This window comes from Notamacropus eugenii, chromosome 2, assembly GCF_028372415.1.
Source record: "Notamacropus eugenii isolate mMacEug1 chromosome 2, mMacEug1.pri_v2, whole genome shotgun sequence".
Classification (NCBI taxonomy): Eukaryota; Metazoa; Chordata; class Mammalia; order Diprotodontia; family Macropodidae; genus Notamacropus; species Notamacropus eugenii.
The window spans coordinates 523,324,520-523,345,375 of NC_092873.1; the positions used below are offsets into that span (position 1 = coordinate 523,324,520).

Here is a 20,856-nt window from a genome sequence, read left to right on the forward strand (position 1 = left end):
TATTTTAGTGGATAAGATTTTTTGAAGCATGCATTACCAAAGATATCCTTGATCATCTTATCATTATTTTAAGACAGGAGTGTCACTAAAATTATGGTGAATACTGGTGCAGTGACTGCTTCCCAAGAAGTAATTTGGAAATTGTGAACAATCTCCCTTACTTTCTTTTGGTGTTGTTTTAGGTATACACTACATAAAATGGACTAAAGCTTTTGTAGTTGTGAAATCTGTGTGGTCAGTGTGTCAAGTCAAACCAGATATTTAGATGCAAAGAGACTAACATTGAGTAGATGGTGGTCAGATCATCACTTTAATTTGTGATTTATGAGCAAAACAAGTTTCAGATGGGGTAGACTTTTGAGGAGTAGTTTTGTGGGTTCAGCCAGAGTTTGGAATTTTTGCAATGAAACCCTTGTTCTTGCTGTGTAGACGACTGTGGTTTCTTTTGTACTTGCTGCATTCAGCTCAGCTGCTTTTAATAGAAGATAGTGGTCATTGGAAGGGACTTTTCTTAACTTCATCTCCAAATAAAGATAAAGGAAATGCAATAAGAGGCTAAATGTGTGGGCTATAGCAGTAACTCTGTCTAGATTCTACCACATCTGTTCTAAAATGAAACCAAAATGGTGGATCATCAAACATTCCAAATTACTTTGTTTGACCAGAGTGTTACTGGGAAACTTAATTGAGGAACTTGAATTTTCCACATGTCTGCAGTATTGAACCACATATCTTTAAATGTTATGAGAATACCATTTTTTGTCTTTAAAAAGAGGGAAGGAGCCCCTTTGTCTCAGCAATTTTTCTTTTTCCACTGCTTGGTTGGAAATTTTTGAATGCAATTTTGTTGTAGAATATTTTCTTAATACAGATTTAGAGCAACAATTTGCATATAGTTATAATTCGGTGTACCTAAGTAATGGAACACAACCCTTTTTAAAACTATTGCAATTTTCTGTTTTTGTTGACTTAAAGATATGCCCATTGTGTTGAGAGGGCACCTGTCAAGTTCTAAGTCATCAACTCTCAGCCTTAGGATTTTCAAAAGAGTTAATTTATTTTCTGCTGGAGAAATAAAGGGGGAAGTTTCACTTGGTCTCCTTCGAGTGAACTGGAATTGAAATCCTTTTGCAAGAGACCTGGTTTGTTCAGTTGTCATGATAGCTGCTATGCTTCCTGAGCTTGGCTTTTCAGGTGGAATATTACAGGCTTGCATAAAGTTTGCAGTGTAAACCATTGTGGTCCTCTTGCTTAGCATAGCCAAATAACTGTATATAACACAGCTAAAAGAATTTGTTTTGGATCGATGGCTAGTCACATTAGTAACAAAATGTAGGGCTAAACATTTTCTTTGATTCTCATGACCTCTCAAAGCTCCAAAGTAGGAATTATGCACAAGAGATAAAACAGTTTCAGTTGCCTTCATGGTCTAGGACACCAAAAACCCTAATGAGGTAATACTCTAACAGCAGAGAAGGTTAATCTCTAATCCCTAACACACATCTGCCCTAACCTCTCATCTGCCACCCACTGCAGTCCATCAAGTCTGCACAAGTGGGTTTGCAACAGAACTCAGTTCTACCCTCTCCCTCTCCTTCTTGCTGTCCTCGCACCCCCACTCTCCCCAGTTAAATGCTAGGGAAACAAAAAAGGGGTAAAAGACAGTCCTGCCCCTCAAGGAATTTACAGAGATTTCAGGAGATAGAAAATTCATTTAAAGACCTTGAGCATAAGTAGAAAAACCATTAGGGAAAATGCTAATAACAGAAGGGAATAGGGCCTCTAGATCAGCTAAAAGAGACCAGACATTTCTGAATAAATATTGTGGTATAATAACTCAGGAAGCAGAAGACCCTGTGGATTCCCAAGAGCATGGAACCACATCGGGATGTTCCTGAATGGTTTAAAAGGGAAATAAGAATTGTAAAACCAAGATTTATGACCTGCATTTTAGAAATACTTGGCAGAATAGAATAACTTGAATCCATAGTGGGAAACCTCACCAAAGAAACAAAAGAGAGGAAAATCAGTTGGGAATTCAGATCCACAGAAGTGAAGGATACTCTTGAAGAGGAGAAGCAAAAAGCAAGAATGTTAAGATAAAGCATGATCTCTGTTCTAGCAAAACATACTGATCTCAAAGACAGGATACATAGAGAAACTGGAGTTCTCCTAGAAGAACACATCAGGTAAGAAATCTGAACATCCCAATGCAAGATATCATGTGCCAATCAGAAGCCCCACAGATTGCCTTCAGAATAAAACAAACCTACGTGCTGCAAACTCTAATGGAACGTGGTTAAACTGAATAGTTTTTCTGATAGACAACAGATCCTGCAAGTGGTCTGGAGAAATTCCCTCAAATATACAGCAAAGACATTTTGTATAACACAATGCTCTTCTGTACTCAAGAGAACCGTGGGAGGATTTGGAATAATGTGTTCTGAAGCTCCAGAAACATTCCAAGGTAACATTCCCAGCAAATCTAAGCCTGACCATTAATGAACAAAGAGAAACATTAAAGAAGAAGAGGCATTTGAAATGTTCCTACAAAGAAAATGAAACCTAAATAAATTATTTGCTTTTCAAACACCCCAAACAATGGAATACAAGAGAGGAAACGATTCACTTTAATAAATATTTATTAAGCATCTGTTCTGAGCCAGGCTCCATGTTAAGTGCTAGGGATACAGAAATAGACAAAAGGCAGTGTCTGCCCTCAAGGAGCTTATAGTCTAATAAGGAAGACGACAAGCAAATATATATATAGACAGGCTGTGTACAGGATAAAAACCAAATAATTCAAAGAGGGAAAGCACTGGAATTAAGAAGGGTTACAGTGAGGCTTCTTGTAGAATGTGAGATTTCAGTTGGGTCTTCAAGGAAGCCAAGGAGGTCAGGAGTTGGAGCAGAGGAAGGAAAGCATTCCAGGCACAGAGGACAGCCAGAGAAAATGCCCAGATCTGAGAGGGGGAGTGTCCTGTTCATGGAGTGTCCCAGAAGCTGGGGTCACTGGACTGAAGAATACGTGTTGGGGAAGCAGGCATAAGAAATTTAGAAAGATAAGAGGGGTCTAGGTAATGGCCCTCATAAGCAACCAAATACAACAACAAATAAGAGAGAGACTATTGAGAGTTCTTCATAAAAGTATACAGGGAGACGGGGATTGAGAGCAAAAGCCAAATAGAAGTGATGATGTAGAAATAGATCTGAACCACCACCAACCAAGCCCCTTGCCTCCTGATGAGTCTGTGTTTTTGTGAGAGGGGACAGGAAAGAAGAGAGGGGAAGAAGTTGTGGTATAACGAAGTCAGAGTTTAACAGGGCAGGGAAAATAACGTATGCTTCTCAGGAAGAAAAAAACCTACAGCACAATGAGTGAGGAGGCAAAGGAAAGGTTGAAACAGGAAGAAAGAAAGGGGACATCTTGATTTGGTGGTGGGGAGGGTGTGCCATTGCTGAGTGCTCCCACGAGGGAGATCTTCTGTCCAGGGAGATGGGGACCTTAGCAGTGGTTTCATGCTTACAGAGGCTGCCTCAGGAGGAGAGTCTGACTTCTAGCAGAGTAGATAGGCATGGACCTAGAGAGGAAATTTAATGACAAATGGAAAAAAGTGATGATGGGGAAGGCACAGATTGATAATGAAGTGCATTATTATGGGATGCAGGAAGATTCCTATCATAAGACAATATCTTTTCTATCACCTGAAGGAGTGAAGCGCAGCATCTGTAGGACAGTATCATAGAGCCTTGTTTAGAACCGTCCACTATTTGAGGCAAATGGGGAAAAATATAATCCCAACTCATATTTTAAATGTGAATGCACTTAACAATACAATAAAATACAAAAAAAAGATTGGATAAGAAAACAAAACCCTGTATTCTGTTGCTTATAAGAAACATTAAAAAAAACCAACCCAAAGATATGCAGAATAAAAATGAGTGGAAAAATTTATTATGTATTGGATAAATCCAAAAAAGCAAGTGTTACAGTTATGTATCAGATATTCACAACTAAAAGGAATAAACAAGGAAATTACCTTTTGCTGAAAGGAACCATTGACAGCAAATGAGTGTGAATACAGATGTCAAACCGACATGCTACAAATGCCTTGGCATCTAAATTTATAAAGATAAGATGAACTGAACAACACAAAGACACAGAGTAATGTAAGAGTACTAGAAAGTTTCAGTGTCCCCCTCTCCGTTCTGGGCAAGTCTAAAAGAAAGTGTAAGAAAGGGAAAAATATGGAATTCAACAAATTGGTGGAGAAACTAGAGCTAAAATGGAACTGTTAAAGATATAGGACTTAGTATCATGTGCAGAAATTGACTGTGCATTAGGGCATAGAGATATTTACAACATAAAATTTATAAATTTAAAAAAATTTAAGAGGTAGAACTAGTAAACATCCATTACTGGGTACAACATAATTAAAAATAGTAATCGTCTCAGGGAGCATGAACAAAAGGTAGACTCAAATGGAAACTTAATGAAATCCTAAATAATGAATGAGTCAAAAAACAAATTATAGAAAAATAATTTTGTTAAAGTAAATGATAATAAAAGAACATACAGAATGTTGGGGTAGAAGCTAAAGCAGTCCTTAGGGAGAACAAAGCTCTATAAACAGATATTAACAAAATAGAAAAAGAGAGGATTAATGAACTGGATAACCTAAAACAAGCACCAAACTGGACATGTTAAAAATTATAGGGGAAGTAAATTGGAAACCAAAAAAACTATGGGAAGAAGTAAAACCAAAAACTGATTCTTTGAAAGACTAATGAAGTTGATAAACCTTTAGCCAGTCTGATTTTTTAAAAAGAACAAAAATCAGCTCAATAAAATGGCAAACAAGGTGAATTAACACAAGGAGAAATAGAAAGAATTATCAGCCCATTTAATCCTAACAAGACCGAGAACACAAATTAGAGGCATACCTTAACAATGCAAAACACTTAAACTAACAGAAGCAGAGGTTTTAAGTAATCCAAGCTTAGAAAAGGAAATAGAAACCAGCTACAAAGGCTTACCAGAGTGGGGAAACAAAGCTCCTTTTCCTGATGGACTGACAGTTGAATTCTATAACCTTTTAAAGAGCACTTACATAGTGCCAGTGCTATAAAGTTATTTTCAAAAATTAAGAAAGAAAGTACTCTACTAGATTCCTCTTATGAGACTAAGATAGCCCTAAGACCCAAACCAAGGAAGGACAAAACACAGAACTATAGACCAGTATGATGAATGAATCTTGATTCAAAATATTTAAACAAAATTCTATCAAACAGACTAAAGCGATTCATTCCAGAAATCATTTATCGTGGCCAACTTGGATTTGTATCAGTGACCCAAGGATAGTTCAACATTAGGAAAATGATCAACGTGACTGTATGAAAAAGAAAAAAAATAATCCAAAGCTGCCCAATTATCTGAATAGATGCAGAAAAAGCCTTTAATAAAATACAACCCTCATCTATGATAAACAGCCTACAGAATGTAGGCATAGAGAGACCTTTTGAAAAAATATCATAGAAAGTACTCAAAACCAAAAACATGTATCATATGGAAGGAGGATACCCTAGAACCTTTTCTAGTATTATATATATTCTATATAGCAGTAAATTCCATATGGAAAGCGCAAAGGTGCATACACTCTCCACTATTGCTTGATATAGCAATAGCGATAAGACAATAGAAAGAAATTAAAGGTGCAAAGACAGGTAAAGAGAAATTAAAAACTATTTTTGTTTGCTGATTGTATGATGATTAACTTAGAAAATCCAAGGGAATCAAAAAACTTACAAATTGAGACAGTAACTTTAGCAAGTTGTAGGCTTAAAGATAAACCCTCAGAAGTCGTCAGCACTGTGGCAGCAGGATGGTGCAATGGATAGAGCACTAGCTCTGTTCTCAGGAGGATCTGAGTTTAAATCTGGCCTCAGACACTTACTGGTTGTGTGACCCTGGGCAAGTCACTTACTCCCCCGTCCCTCAAAATCAACAGCATTTGAATATAAAAAAATCAAGGAGGCAACAATGGAAAGGGAAATCCTATTCCAAATAACTACAGAATGCATAAAGTATTTGAGATTGATACACCAAAGCACACAAAATACTTTCATAGAGTCAATTAAAAAATGCTCCTAAATAAAAAGAATAAATGACTGGAAGAATATTCAATGTTTATGGCTTGGTCATGCCAATATAATGAAAATGCAAATGTTACCCCAATTAATTTTTACTTTTAATATTACATCAAATTATCAAAGGGATACCTAACTGAACTTGATAAAATAATAACAAATTCCTTTGGAAGAAAAAGAATCTAAAATATCAAGGGAAATAATGAAAAGAGGCAGGGAGGAAAGGGGAACAGCACTTCCAGACCTGAACTATTTTATAAAGCAAAAGTCATCAGAACCATCTGGTGCTGATTGAAAAACAAAGGTAGGTCACTGGAACTTAAGGATCCAGTGTTCAAGGAAGGACAAAACAAAAGCTCCCTATTTGATTCAAACTGTTGGGAAAACTAAAGCAGGCTGAGAAATTAGATCAGTTATTTAGATCAGCACCTATGCCAGTCCACGATACATTTCAAGTGGATACATGACCTTAATACTAAAGACCACACCTTAAAGAACTTAGCAGAGAAGCTGATCATGTACTACAGCTGTGGGCAGGAGATACATTCTTAATGAAAGGTTGACTTTGATTACCTGAAACTGAGAAGCTTCTGCATAGACAAAATGAATGAATACAATGAGAAGGGGAGTGGTTGAATTGGAAAAAAAAAGTTTGTATCGAATTTCTCTGATAAGGATTTGGTATCCCAGATATATACACAATTAACATTCTCTCTCTCTCTCTCTCTCTCTCTCTCTCTCTCTCTCTCTCTCTCTCTCTCTCTCTCTCTCTCCTCTCTCTGTGTGTCTATCTAATCTATCAGTCTATCTATTTATCTGCCTATCCATCTGTATGTGTATAGGTATATATACACACATATATGTGTACATGTATCTGTTAACTGTTATATGTGTATATGTATATATATATGTATACACACATATTATTCAGTCATTTTTTTCAGTCATTTCTGACTCTGTGACCTCCTTTGGGGTTTTCTTGGCAGAGACAGTGGAGTGGTTTGCCATTTTTTTTCTCCAGCTCATTTTACAGATGAGAGATTGAGGCAAACAGGGTGAAGTGACTTGCTCAGGCTCCCACAGGTAGTAAGTATCTGGTGCTGGGTTTGAACTCAGGAAAGATGAGTCTTCCTGACTCCAGGCCCTGTGCTCAAGGTGTGAACTTCCTCTATATAAGTGGCCTTCTGTTTACTGCCTTCTTTCTGTGGTCTTTGCCTCCCCACAACCCCAGCTGCCCAAAAACTGCTATAGCTCCCACTCCTTTCTGGATAGCAGTAACCCAAGTGCCCTGATCTGCCGGTCCTCTCTGGGAGCCAATTGAGAGACTTGCCTTACTCCAGGTTTCAGTCCCTGATTTTCCTCTTCTGACACTTTAGGCTTGAAGTGCTTATTAAGGCAATCGTTTTCTGGTGTCTACACATTCTATTAGCCATTTTCCTTTGATCAGAATGTCTGATAAATATCTGCAGTGCTATTTTGGTATAGAAGAAAACATTTTATTTTTATTTTTTTCTTCAATGCATAAAAAAGAAAGTTTATTTATTTTTAGTTTTCAGCATTGATTTCCACAAAATTTTGAGTTCCAAATTTTCTCCCCATCTCTCCCTCCCTACCCCATAACACCTTGCATTTTGATTACCCCTTTCCTCAATATGCCCTCCCTTCTATCATACCCTTCCCTTCCCTTAACAATTCTCTGCATTCGTTCCTAAAACTTGGGTTTCAACTTCTCTCCTGTCCTTCCCCACCCATCCCCACTGAGAAGGCAAGCAATTCAATATAGGCTGTGTATGTGTAGTTTTGCAAAAGACTTCCATAATAGTCATGTTGTATAAGACTAACTATATTTCCCTCCATCCTATCCTGCCCTTCATTTATTCTATTTTCTCTTTTGACCTTGTCCCTCCCCAAAAGTGTTTACATCTAATTACTCCCTCCTCCCATTTGCCCTCCCTTCTATTATCCCTCCTACCCCACTTGTTCCCTTCTCCCCCACTTTCCTGTAGTGTAAGATAGATTTTCATACCAAATTGAGTGAGCATATTATTCCCTCCTTAAGCCAAATGTGAAGAGAGTCTCACCTCCTCCCTTTTCTCCTCCATTGAAAAAGCTTTTTCTTGCCTCTTTTATGAGATATAATTTGCCCCATTCCATGTCTCCCTTTCTCCTCCCAATATGTTCCTCTCTCACCCTTTAATTTTATTTTTTTTAGATATCATCCCTTCTTAATCAACTCGCCCTGTGCTCTCTGTCTCTCTCTATGTATATATGTGTATATATGTGTGTGTGTGTGTGTGTGTGTGTGTGTGTGTGTGTGTGTGTGTATAATCACTCCAACTACACAGATGCTGAGAAAAGTCTCAAGAGTTATAAATATTATCTTTCCATGTAGGAATGCAAACAGTTCAACTTTAGAAAGTCCCTTATGATTTCTCTTTCCTGTTAACCTTTTCATGCTTCTTTTGATTCTTGTATTTAAAAGTCAAATTTTCTCTTCAGTTCTGGTCTTTTCATCAAGAATGCTTGAAAGTCCTTGATTTCATTGAATGACCATTTTTTTCCCCTGCAATATTATGCTCAGTTTTGCTGGGTAGGTGATTCTTGGTTTTAGTCCTAGTTCCTTTGACTTCTGGAATATCCTATTCCAAGCCCTTTGATCCCTTAATGTAGAAGCTACTAGGTCTTGTGTTATCTTGATTGTATTTCCACAATACAAGAATTGTTTCTTTCTAGCTGCTTGCAGTATTTTCTCCTTGACCTGGGAACTCTGGAATTTGACTACAATATTTGTAGGAGTTTCTCTTTTCAGATCTCTTTCAGGAGGTGATCGGTGAATTCTTTCAATATTGATTTTGTCCTCTGATTCTAGAATATCAAGGCAGTTTTCCTTGATAATTTCATGAAAGATGAAGTCTAGGCTCTTGTTTTGATCATGGCTTTCAGGTAGTCCCATAATTTTTAAATTGTCTCTCCTGGATCTGTTTTCCAGGTCAGTTGTTTTTCCAACGAGATATTTCACACAATCTTCTATTTTTTCATTCTTTTGGTTTTGTTTTGTAATTTCTTGGTTTCTCATAAAGTCATTAGCTTCCATCTGCTCTGTTCTAATTTTTAAAGAACTATTTTCTTCAGTGAGCTTTTGAACCTCTTTTTCCATTTGGCTAATTCTGCTTTTTAAAGCGTTCTTCTCATTGGCTTTTTGGATCTCTTTTGCCAGTTGAGTTAGCCTATTTTTAAAGGTGTTATTTTCTTCAGCATTTTTTAAGGTCTCCTTTAGCAAGCTGTAGACTTGCTTTTCATGATTTTCTTGCATCACTCTCATTTCTCTTCCCAGTTTTTCCTCCACCTCTCTTACTTGATTTTCAAAATCCTTTTTGAGCTCTTCCATGGCCTGAGACCACTGCATATTTAGTTTGGAGATTTTGGATGCAGGAGCCTTGACATCCTCTGATGGTATGCATTGTTCTTGCTCATCTGAAAGGATGGAAGAAAATACCTGTTCACCAAGAAAGTAACCTTCTATAGTCTTATTTTTTCGCCCGTTCTTGGGCATTTTCCCAGCCAGTTACTTGACTTTTGAGTCCTTTGTCAAGAGGAGGGTATAATCTGGGGACCTGTAAGTACTCAGTTCTGGCAAAGTGGCACAATCAAGGGGGAGGAGTTTACTCATCTCCTGGCCTACGCACTGATGTGGGGGCAACCAAAAACTTTTTTACCCAGAATCTGTGAGTAGAATTCCCTTTCCACAACCACCTCCAGCTCTACCATGCCAGTGCTTTTCCTCACCCCAGGGTTGTGCTCAGGGCTGAGATTCAGATCAGCAGCTCAATTCCCTCAGGGACTTTAAGGGGAGGACTTCAAAAATGAATGCTGCTGCAGCAGTGGCTGCTGCCAGCCATCCAGACCATGTTCCCTTCTCCTGGGTGAAGGAGTTTTCTCACTGACTTTGAAGATGTCTTTGTCGTTTGTGGGTTGTGCAATCTGGGAACTGGTACTGCTGGTGGCTCCCTGAAATCTGTTCTGGGTCCTGTCCCTGCTGTGCCATGTGGCCCACTCTGGGCTGTGCTCTGCTTCGCATCCAGTGTGATAGACCTTTCCTGTCAGCCTTCCAGCTATCTTGGGCTGGAAATCTCTTTCATGCTGTTGTTTTGTGGCTTCTGCTGCTCTAGAATTTGTTTAGAGTCATTTTTTACAGATATTTTATGGGCTATGTGGGGGAGCTCCTACAAGTCCGTTTTTCTACTACACCATCTACTACACCATGCCTAGAAGAAAACTTTTTAAAAAATGAAATTAGATGTGGAAAAGAATCAGTGACATACTCTAATGTTCTTCAGAGATCATATGCAGAGTCTTCCACCCCAACTTCTAGGATAAGAACTCACTGTTCGACAAAAATTGCTGGGAAAACTGGATAACAGTATGGTGGAAACTAGGGAGAGATCCATGCCTGATGCTGTACACAAAAATAAAGTCCAAATGGATACATGACCTAGGTATAAAGATTGATACCATGGACAAACTGGAAGAGCAAGGAATAGTGTATTTATCAGATTTATGGAGAAGGGAAGAATTTTTTATTAAAGAAGAGATAGAAAACATTATGAAATGCAAGATAGATAATTTTGATTATATTAAACTGAAAAGTTTTTGCACAACCAAAACCAATGCAACCACAATTTGGAAGGATGTAGTAAATTGGGAAAGAATTTTTACAGCTAATCTCGGGGATAAAGGCCTCATTTCTAGAATATATAGAGAACTGACTCAAATGTATAACTATACAAGTCATTCCCCAGTTGATAAATGGTCAAAGGATATGAACAGGCAATTTTCAGAGGAAGAAATTAAAGATATCTATAATCATATAAAAAAATTCTCCAAATCACTTTTGATTAGAAAGATGCAAATCACAACAACTCTGAGGTACCACATCACACCTATAAGATTAGCAAACATGACAGAACAAGAAAATGATAAATGTTGGAGAGGATGTGGGAGAGTTGGAATACTAATTCATTGTTGGTGGAGCTGTGAGCTCATCCAACCATTCTGGAGAGCGGTTTGAAACTATGCCCAAAGGGCTACAAAAATGTGCATACCTTTTGAACCTAGCAATATTGCTACTAGGACTGTATCCCCAACAGATCATAAAAATGGGAAAGGGTCCCACATGTACAAAAATATTTATAGCAGCACCCTTTGTAGTTGCCAAAAACTGGAAGTCAAGGGGATGCCCATCAATTGGGGAATGGCTGAATAAATTATGGTATATGAATGTAATGGAATACTATTGCACCATAAGAAATGATGAACACGAAGACTTCAGAGAGGCCTGGAAGGACTTATATGATCTGATGCTGAGTGAAAGGAGCGGAACCAGGAGAACTTTGTGCACAGCAACGACCACAGTGCGCGAGAGTTTTTTCTGGTAGACTTGGAATTTCGTAATAACGCAAAAACTTCTTATAAAAAAAAAATATCCCAAAGGTGGTTCTCAAGGCAAAATGCCTTCCACACTCAGAGAGAGAAATATGGAAGTCATTCGCAGAATGTAGCAGATCGTGTGTGTGTGTGTGTGTGTGTGTGTGTGTATTATGTTTTGATTTGTTATATGATTTCTTCCATTTATTTTAGTTCGTCTACATAGCATGACTATAGTGAAAATGTATTCAATAGGAAAGTATATGTAGGTCCTATATAGAATTGTATGCTATCGTGGGGAGGGAGGGGGTAGATGGGGGTAAGTGTGGGGGGGTAAAAATCTAAGTTTTATGGTAGTGATTGTAGAACATTAAAAAAAATAAAATTAAAAAAAAAAGAATCTTCCTCAAAATTTCCTCCCACCTTTTCATCTTCCTCCAGTTAAAGTTGTTTTCTTCTCTCCTGTCAGCATTCACAAAAGGAATAAAAAGCTATTTTTAAGTTTTATTATTTTCCTGTTTGATTTACTTGCTTGTATTCTAGGAGTTTGGTTTTCTAGGCTTTCTCCTGCTTTAGCTGGTCACTTAAATAGGCTTTTGTGGGCTAGCTCAGGTCCCTACAAAATTGGCAACATTATTTGTCTGGAAAAATGGGTTTTCCCATAAAAGTTCTAAACAAAATATTTACATGTGATCTTTGGGACCAAAGCTGTGGTAGGGATCATAGAGACAATGGTTTGCAGTTTGGGTTAAATTTCTGGTGCCTAAGTTATAGAATTGAACCCTCAAGCTCTCTTGTGACTAAGCTACTGACTTGTAATATTATGTGGCAGCCTGTTTTCTGTGAAGGCATTCATGTGGTGGAATGAAGAAAGTGAGCATCCTTTGTGCCTGTGTGCCTTTGACTCCTTCCTGCCTGCCCCTTTGGAGAGGTTTTTCCCCTCCTAGGTTCTAGGTAGGTTTCTAGGGTGAGGTTTTAGTGGAGCCGTTGGCCTGCTCTGGTAGGTGGGTTCCCCCCACAGAAGTTCTCTCTGTCTGTACCGCTCCTGATTCTGTCTCTGGCCTTTAGTTTGCAGGGTCCAGTATGACATCAGGAAGAACCGAGTTCAGGTCTCACTCATTTAGCTGTGAGATCCTGGGCAAGTCATTGACCCTCTCTGCCTCAGTTTTCCCATCTGTAAAATGGAAACAATAATAGCACCTACTTCCCAGAGTTATTGCGAATTGTTGCGAAAGGAGTTAAGATGTGTAAGGCATTTTGCAAACCTAAAAGTTCTCAATACATGCTGTTCTTCTTCTTCTATATCATTGTCCTCTTAACATTTACCTCATATGAATCATTATGTAATTATCCTGGTCATGTCAGTTTATGTAAGTAGACAATTGACTGTTTATAGGATGATTTCTGTGAATCAGTTCTGTGGTTTTTGGTATTCCTTCCTCCCCTTTTTTTCTCCTTTTTCCTTGATCACTAAGTAAAATAGTGCTAGTGCTGGGAAGAGGAAAATAATCCAAAACCATCTTTGAAAATATGCCTTAGGAGACAGCGAGGTGGGGGCAGCGCTGCTGATGGCCAGAAACTGACCAGAGTGAACAACTTGATTACGCAATGAATAGCTCATTTTAAGACCAAGAGGAAGGAAGTTTCTGACAAAACAAAAAGCATAATTAGTAGCATTTTAAAATGAACATTGTAAAATAGAATGTGGCTTGCTAAAAAAATAATTTTATCGATACTTTTGAGGAGGTCTTTATAACTTTAATGTTCTGTGAAATATTCTTTCCATGAAAAGCAAACTATGTATTATTGAAAACAACTGCAAATATTTTCCGGTTGAATTTATTTCCCTTCCAAATATAACCCCCACTCTTTTTTTTAACTCTGACTTATCTCTGAAATCTCCAAGAGGGCCTGTTTCTGAGCCACAGGCTGTGGGGTGGTGAGTGCTTAGATCTGCTCCATGTTGCACATCTGTTTCAGCGATGGAGAGTTTGGGAATGCAAGGAAATGCCTCCATTTGAAAAATGTTTCCAATTCATATGAAAACAGTGATCTATTTCATATAAGTAAATGGTTCCATTCTGAAAATATCCTATTTTTTATGAGGATTCCAGTAGGCTTCTCTAAATACAAATAAAATCAAGGCGAGGGTAGCTCACGAGCCCCTGAGTAGGGGATGTATACTCTAACCAGGTTTGTTGTGCAGTCGAGAGCGATTGGAAGAGATTTTTTGTTTGCCTTTATGTGATAATTTTATTGTTGTGTATTTGGAATTAAATGTTTTCATTACTTAAATATTCATAGAACATATGATCACTTTCTGTTTCTATAAATTGAAGCTTTTCATAGCCCCTTTCCTAGTTGTGTTTATCATTTAAGTGCCATGAGGACAGTTGGCATCATCTACTGCGCTTACATGTGTGTGCTTATATGCATAGATATGTATACATATGTATGTATTTTAGATAAATGTTTATGAGCATTTTTGATCTTTTGTGTTTGTGTGTAAAGGAAGATAAGGAAGCTTCTCCACAGGATGCAACCAAGGGATGGCTTTCTCTCTAGCTGAATATGGAGGCCACTGGGACAGATGAAGTAGACAAGCTAAAAACTAAATTTATGTCCGCATGGAACAACATGAAATACAGTAAGTGTCATTGTCGTTACAGTGAAATTATTTAAACCAAAAGAAAGTCTTTGATGCCATTTGTAATCTCTCTGAACAAATCAGCGAGTGGCTAAAGGGTCAGACTCTCTGTCAAGAAGAAATTGAGCTTGAACCTTTCCTTAGACATTTATGAGCTGCATGACTCATAAGCTCTCCTGTCCTCAGTTTCCCTGTCTGTAAAATGACGATCATGATAGCACCAACCTCACAGGGTTGTTGTGAGAACCAAATGAGACAATGTATGTAAGAAATGTATTTTAGAAACCTTAAAGTGCCATGGAAATGTTAGCTATCATTTGGTCAGTGTTCCAGTTCAAATAAAAAATGATTGGCAGACTGCATTCTCCTCTGAGGTTCACTTGTTCTGTAAGTCCCCAGGGATGGAGTGTCATAGTGATGTTCCTGTGATCCTTTGTGAACAGTGTTTACTGGTAGGGAACGTTGACCTGTGAGAGTGTGGCGACTTTCACAATGACTTAATTCATTAGGAAAAGGCAGTGAGGTCATGGTGAAGAGTTAACATTTGTCTAGCGTGTTAGAGTTTCAGAGCAGAGCAAAGGGGATGCTGAAGTCGATGACATGTCAGGATCAGGTGAATGAACTATGGCTGTTTAGCCAAGAGGAGGGAATACCTTGGGAGAGGGCAGTGATGTGGGATGATGGAGTTGAATGGGGAGAGACTTGAGGCAGGGAGGCCAATGAGGAGGCTGTCGGAATAGGCCGAGGAAGAGTGATGGTAGCTGAGCTAAGGGGGTGACTGTGTGAGTAAACAGAAGGGAGGTTGTGGAGGTAGAAAGAGTGAGCCTTGGGAGTTGACCAATAACATGGTAGCTGCCAACCTGGGAGTATTAAAGAATGGTACCTTTGACAGATCTAGGGAAATTTGGAGGAGGACTGAATGGGGGGAATGGAAGAGCTTGGTTTGAGAAATATTGAGTTTGAGATGCCTTTGGGACATGCCAGGGAGAGGCTGGTGCTAGATGTGTAGCTCTGTGAGTCATCGCATTGAGATGACAAGTTAATGTGTGGGAATGGGAGAATAGAGCAGGAAGAGAGGAGGCTCCTGGATGCAGTCTGGGGGCACGTGCACAGTAGGTAAGTGAGAAAAGACTATCAGGGCTGACAGTTAAGAGATCGATGGGACTCTGAGATGCAGATTGTAAAGTGACTCAGATTGTAAACTGCTGAGGAATGGGAGGAAAGAAGTGGAGGTGGCAAGTGCGGGCGGCGAGCACGGGCAGTGAGCGTGGGCAAATTTTTCTTAGGAGTTTGACTGACAAATAGAGAAGAAAGAGAATTACAGTTTGGAGGGGCAGCAAGGATGATGGAAGGTTGTGTTAGAATTGAGCAAGCTCAGGCCCACTTCCAGGCAATAGGGAAGCAAGCTGCAGTAATGAAGACCCAGGGGAGGGAGTTAGAAAGAGGACTGTCTGCTGGCGGAGATAGGGGCGGGGGTGTCCTTGGGGGCACAGGCAGAGCCATTGGCCTTGGCAGCGAAGGGCCACCTCTGTCAGAAACTGATGGAAGACAAAAGCGTGGGAGAGTGCCTGGAATGTAGTCGGCATTTAATAAATGCTTGTTGAATGTTTGAGAAAAGTAGGGGGGAAAGGACTTGTGGATGGTCTGTGTTCTCAGAAAAGCAGGAGGCAGGTCCTCTGTGGAAAAGGAGATGGATGGGAGGCTTGAGGAGGGATGACAAAGTCTGGAAGATGGCTGTGGGGTATGATTGAGGGAATCAGCTGAGAGAAGTGAAAAGTACTCCCTTGCTGCCTTGAGAGTTCACCTGAAGTGAAATAACAGTTTTGTATTGTACCTAGTCAGCATGCTTACGTGACTTTCTCCAGTTCAGGTTAGTGGCATGGGAGTTGGATCTGAGGAGGTCGAGAGTGGCGGTCATACAGGGCTGGTGTTGGCAAGGGCTCGGCTGTGGTGAGGCAAAGGTACTAGGGATTTGTAATTAGAAGAGTGTGGAGCTGACTTGGGCAATCATAGGGTTGAGATTATAATGGGAAGCAAGTGAAATCCAGGAAAGAGAGAGAGGCTTCAGGAGGAGCTGGGAGGTGAAGGGTTTCAGGATCATAGTAAGGGGGAAGAAAAGGCTGAGGAGAGATCAGGCACAGGGAGAGGTTGAGGTCAGATAGAGGAACGTCAGAGACTTCCATAAGGGCACGGAGTCCCTGTGGTCAGCTCTAGGGTGTCACCATGGCCACGATGGAGAGGAGGACTTGTTTGGGGGGACTGAGAAGGTTGAGGAGCTGAGTGGGCTGGGCTGCTTGAGTTCTACAGGATCAGTGAAGGGCAGGGATGGGGAGGAAAGGGAGCTGCTCAGCCAAGGGCTTCAGGTGAATGTCAGAAGACAAGCTTTTGAGGGATGGTGGCAAGTCTGGAAATGTATGAGGAAAGGGAGTAATGGTCCAGTGGATTGGGGCTGTGGGAGCGAAGGCACAGCCAGGGCTGGGAAGGGTGGCCAGGGATGCAGTGAGAACAGGTGGATGGGAAGGGGATCACTCCACCCACGATGCTTATGATGTGTGTTTTCCCTGTGCCAGGGATACAAAGAAAACCTGAAGCAGTCCCTGCCCTCAGGGGCAAACCATATAGAGGAATAGGAGCCTGAGCCAGGGAAGAGACCAAGGGGCTGGGAAGGCCTCCCTCCACAGGGGGAGAAGAGGGTGCCCAGACTAGGAGACTGGTGCTGGCTCAGTTCGTGCTCAATCTCTTTGTGCTCTGAGATGCTTCATCGGAATGTGGCTTAGCTGAGAATTCGCCTGAGTTCTCTGGCCCTTTCTACAGAAGGCACATTTAGTTGTCTGCCATTTTCCCTTTGTTGATACAGTGTGACTTTTTTTAGAACACTTGATTTTAATGAAAATGAATGCGCATAAAAGACCTTTGTTTTGATTTGTGTTCAAATATCTCCCCTCCTTCTCACCCATACAAGGATAATTGTCAGTTAATATTGTGCAGTTGGGCAGAGCAAGTGCTTTTGTCATGTTCACTTGCCATATTTTCGTGATGAGGCATTCTCTTTTCTCTTTTTTTAGGCTGGGTGTTGAAAACAAAGACATATTTCAGCAGAAATTCACCAGTATTATTGCTGGGAAAATGTTATCATTTCAAGTCTGAAGGTGAGAGTCCAAAATTTGTAAACAGTTTCAAAATTTTTTCCAGTAATTTATAGTGAATGTTTACTTATCTTAAATGATTTTTGTTGTTCCATGGTTGGTTTGGGCCCATCTTCCTCAGTAGCTACACTCATCAACAACATCTTGCTCTTAATAACATGCTGCCTTCTTCTGTTTGCTTTCATTTCAAACATATTCTCTTTTCTCCACCTGGATAACAAGACTATGAGGCAGGAACCCAGTCTTGTTTCTTTTGCATCCTTCAGAGTACCTCCTCTATTTCTGGAGATTAGGAGTCAGTAAACATTTATTAAGCACCTACTGTGTGCCAGGTGCTTTGCTAAGTGCTGGAGAAACAAATAAGAAAAAAGAAAGAGCGCATATGCTGAAGGAACTTACAGTCTGCTGGGGAAGCCAGGTCAGGGTTAGAGCGTTTGAGGGAGTCTTGGAGCAGGAGGACTTGGAATAAAGGAGAAGGCTGTGTGTGGGGGATGCTGTCAAGGCCTTGTGAGATGTAGAAGCTCATGGCAAATGGGCTTTGATTGACTTCTTGAACCTTTGCAATCCGGCTTCTAATGTTATCATTCAGCTGAAACTCCAGAATCACCAATTAGCTCTCGATTGCTAACTCTTATGTTTTCTTCTGACATTGACCTCTCTGCAACATTTGACCCTGTTGACGGCTGTCCATCTTTCCATAGCCCTGTGGGATGTACAGCCATTGGGTGTCACCTGCAGAGTGCTGGTGTTAATGAGAAAGGATTTTGTGGTAGCATTCTCTTTGGAGTCTTTGGAAATACTTCAGAATTTCCCAACTGAAGTCAAGCCGGATGTCCTTTTCCTACCCAATTCTGGACTCAGTTTATTCTCCATCTGGAGTGCTTATCCAAGATTCCCATATTGATGGACTAATTAGATGGGCTCTTGTCCAGCTGCATGTCATTATCTGAGCAATATGCATTTTTAATCTGGCTAGTTTCTGTAGCAGATTCACTAATCTCTTTTTTGTTGCTGCGAGTTCCATCAAGGAAGTTTTGTATTGTTAAATCCAACAGTTTAAATGAACAGATTTATAAAGTACCTACTGTGTGCCAGACGGTATGCTAGGTGCTGGGAAAACCAAGGAACCTACGTGCAACTGGAGTAGAGAATGTGTAGACAGATGAGACAGCTCACACTTATGCAAGGGTGGGGATGGGAAGGAGGCCCTGGGCCCCAGAAAAACCACTCTGTGGGAGGCAGCACTTGGACTGAGCTGGAAATGGAATGAGGGATTCCCAGAGGTGGAAGCAAGTGTAGGGACAAAAGCCAAGGCATTGAAGCACCTACTGTGGGCCTAGAAAGCATGTGTCAAGCCCTGAGGCTCCAAATACAAAAGCCAAGGCAGTCCTTACCCTCCAGGATGACATTCTTCTGGATACTGAGTGGGAAATGTAAACAGTGAAGGAGACTGAGCCACAAAAACCACAGAGATGAGAGACCTTTTATGTAGGAGAAGAGCATGGCCAAGAAGGGCCCTTCTGTTGGAAAGTAATGGGGATGGTGAGCAGGTCCAGGAGAGTACCTGGACACAGCCTTTCCTGGAGCAGTGGCATATGTGATCTGATCACATCTCTGGGGAAGGCTGTGCACCTGGTGTCCTGGAAGTAGGCAGAGGATGGTTAGGGGACCTCAGGATGCAGAGAGGAGAGAGAGCATTCAAGTGTTGGGGGAGGAGAACCTGGGGATGGGTGCTGGAACAGGAAGGAGACCAATTTGACTGGATCAAGAGTTCGTCAGAAGGGTGGAGTTATGGAAGCTCAGGGCAATTAGCCTCTCCTCCTCTGCAGGTTTGGAGAAGGAGCAGGAAATCCTTTGTGTTTAGATTTTACCCAGAACATTTCTCATCTTCTCTTTTGGAGGACTTCTGTCTCTCTGATGGACATAACCTTGTTTCATGTCAGCTCTCAGTAAGTTGTTGAACAGAGATAGAGTGCTCTTTGTGGTTGCATCTGCCCTGGAATCCAGTATGTTTTTTACAAACAATTGAGAGACCCCTTGGCTCCAGAGACTCTTCAGGGCTAACACCAGTGCAACAGATCATTGTTAGATACTAATGAATGGTGAGAACTTGTCTTTAATTATATCACATGGTAGCCTACCATGATGAATTTTTTAAGTCTTAGTGTGGGCATTCATGACACAAGTACAGTGTGAGCCATTGAAAGCTTACTCTCATGTACAATAGGCTTATCAGGGCACGTCAGTTTCTGTATCATAAACCAATGACTGAAATGACTTCCTGTCATCTTAGAGTTGATGATGTATAAAATAAAACAGATCAATAGTAGTAATTACTACGAAAATGAAATTCATAGTAATGTTCTGTGTTTGTATAATGCCTCACAGTCTATAAAACACTTTTGTTTATGGGGCCCTTACGACAGTCTTGTGCAGTCAGTAGGGCAGATGATATGCTTGTTTTATAAAGGGCACTGACTTGCCTGCTACTCCATACTTACTCAGTGTTGGTGATGGGGAGGAGCCCATTGGACCAGTAGTGGTCTTGCTGGAATGCTCCGCTGTCTGTGCTTAGGCACCAATGGTCCCCATCACACGGTGGTCACCTGTGTGGAGTTCAGTCTTGTGCTTTTTGTCTTACAGAAGAAAATGAAACGGCACCTGTCGGATCAGGATGGCCCATGGAAAATGACCAGCTCGTCATTTCTGGGAATGTAGAAGAATTTCGTAGAGATTTCATTTCTAGAATCTGGCTGACCTACAGAGAAGGATTCCCCCAGATTGAGGGCTCTGCACTGACCACAGACTGCGGGTGGGGCTGCACCCTGAGAACTGGCCAGATGCTCCTGGCACAAGGGCTAGTTCTCCATTTTCTTGGCCGAGGTAAAGCCATCTCCCTTTCATTGTTCCTGTTCTTTTGTGAGCTCCTTAAACTTTCTAGCCAGGGCGTTAACATTCCCTGATGGTTATTTCCTGGATTCCAGCTTCTGCAAATTGAATTTACTAGCAAGCCTGTGGCAAGTAACACCTGGCCTCAGGTAAGTTCAATTGGTAGTATTCCTTGTCCCTGCTGCCTTCCTCTTAAAATTTTTTTATCTAAGCCTTTTAAAATATTTCACTGTATTTCTGCCTTCCCTCCCCCCAACAGTTTTCCTGGCAATGAAGAAAAATATTTAGCAGAAACAGCTGAAACATTGACCACTTCTGATGGCATATGCAGCATTTCTACCCCATAGTCCCCCATCCCCTTTCTGTGTGTGTGTGTGTGTGTGTGTGTGTCTCTCTCTTTCTCTCTCTCCTGTCTCTTCTGTTTTTCTCTCTGTCTACTTTCTCTCTTTCTCTGTCCCCTCCCCCCATCTCTTCTCTTCCCTTTCCCTTTCCCCTTCCTCTTCCCTTTTTCCACTTCCCCTTCCTCTTCCTCTTCTTCCTCTCTGTCTTTCATCCTTGGGTGTATGATTTTCCTGGCTCTGCTTCCTTTGGTTCATACAAGGC

At 40.6% G+C, this 20,856-nt stretch overlaps 1 protein-coding gene across 1 annotated transcript in view; it reads left to right on the plus strand.

Moving 5' to 3' along the window:
- Positions 1-20,856, plus strand: part of ATG4C (autophagy related 4C cysteine peptidase) — an 80,761-nt gene that overhangs the window by 13,173 nt on the left and 46,732 nt on the right. The window contains exons 2-4 of the mRNA XM_072649716.1: positions 14,083-14,218; positions 17,284-17,367; positions 20,008-20,247. Coding sequence (XP_072505817.1) covers positions 14,143-14,218; positions 17,284-17,367; positions 20,008-20,247 — 400 coding nt within the window. The 5' untranslated portion in view covers positions 14,083-14,142. The remainder of the gene's footprint in view (positions 1-14,082; positions 14,219-17,283; positions 17,368-20,007; positions 20,248-20,856) is intronic.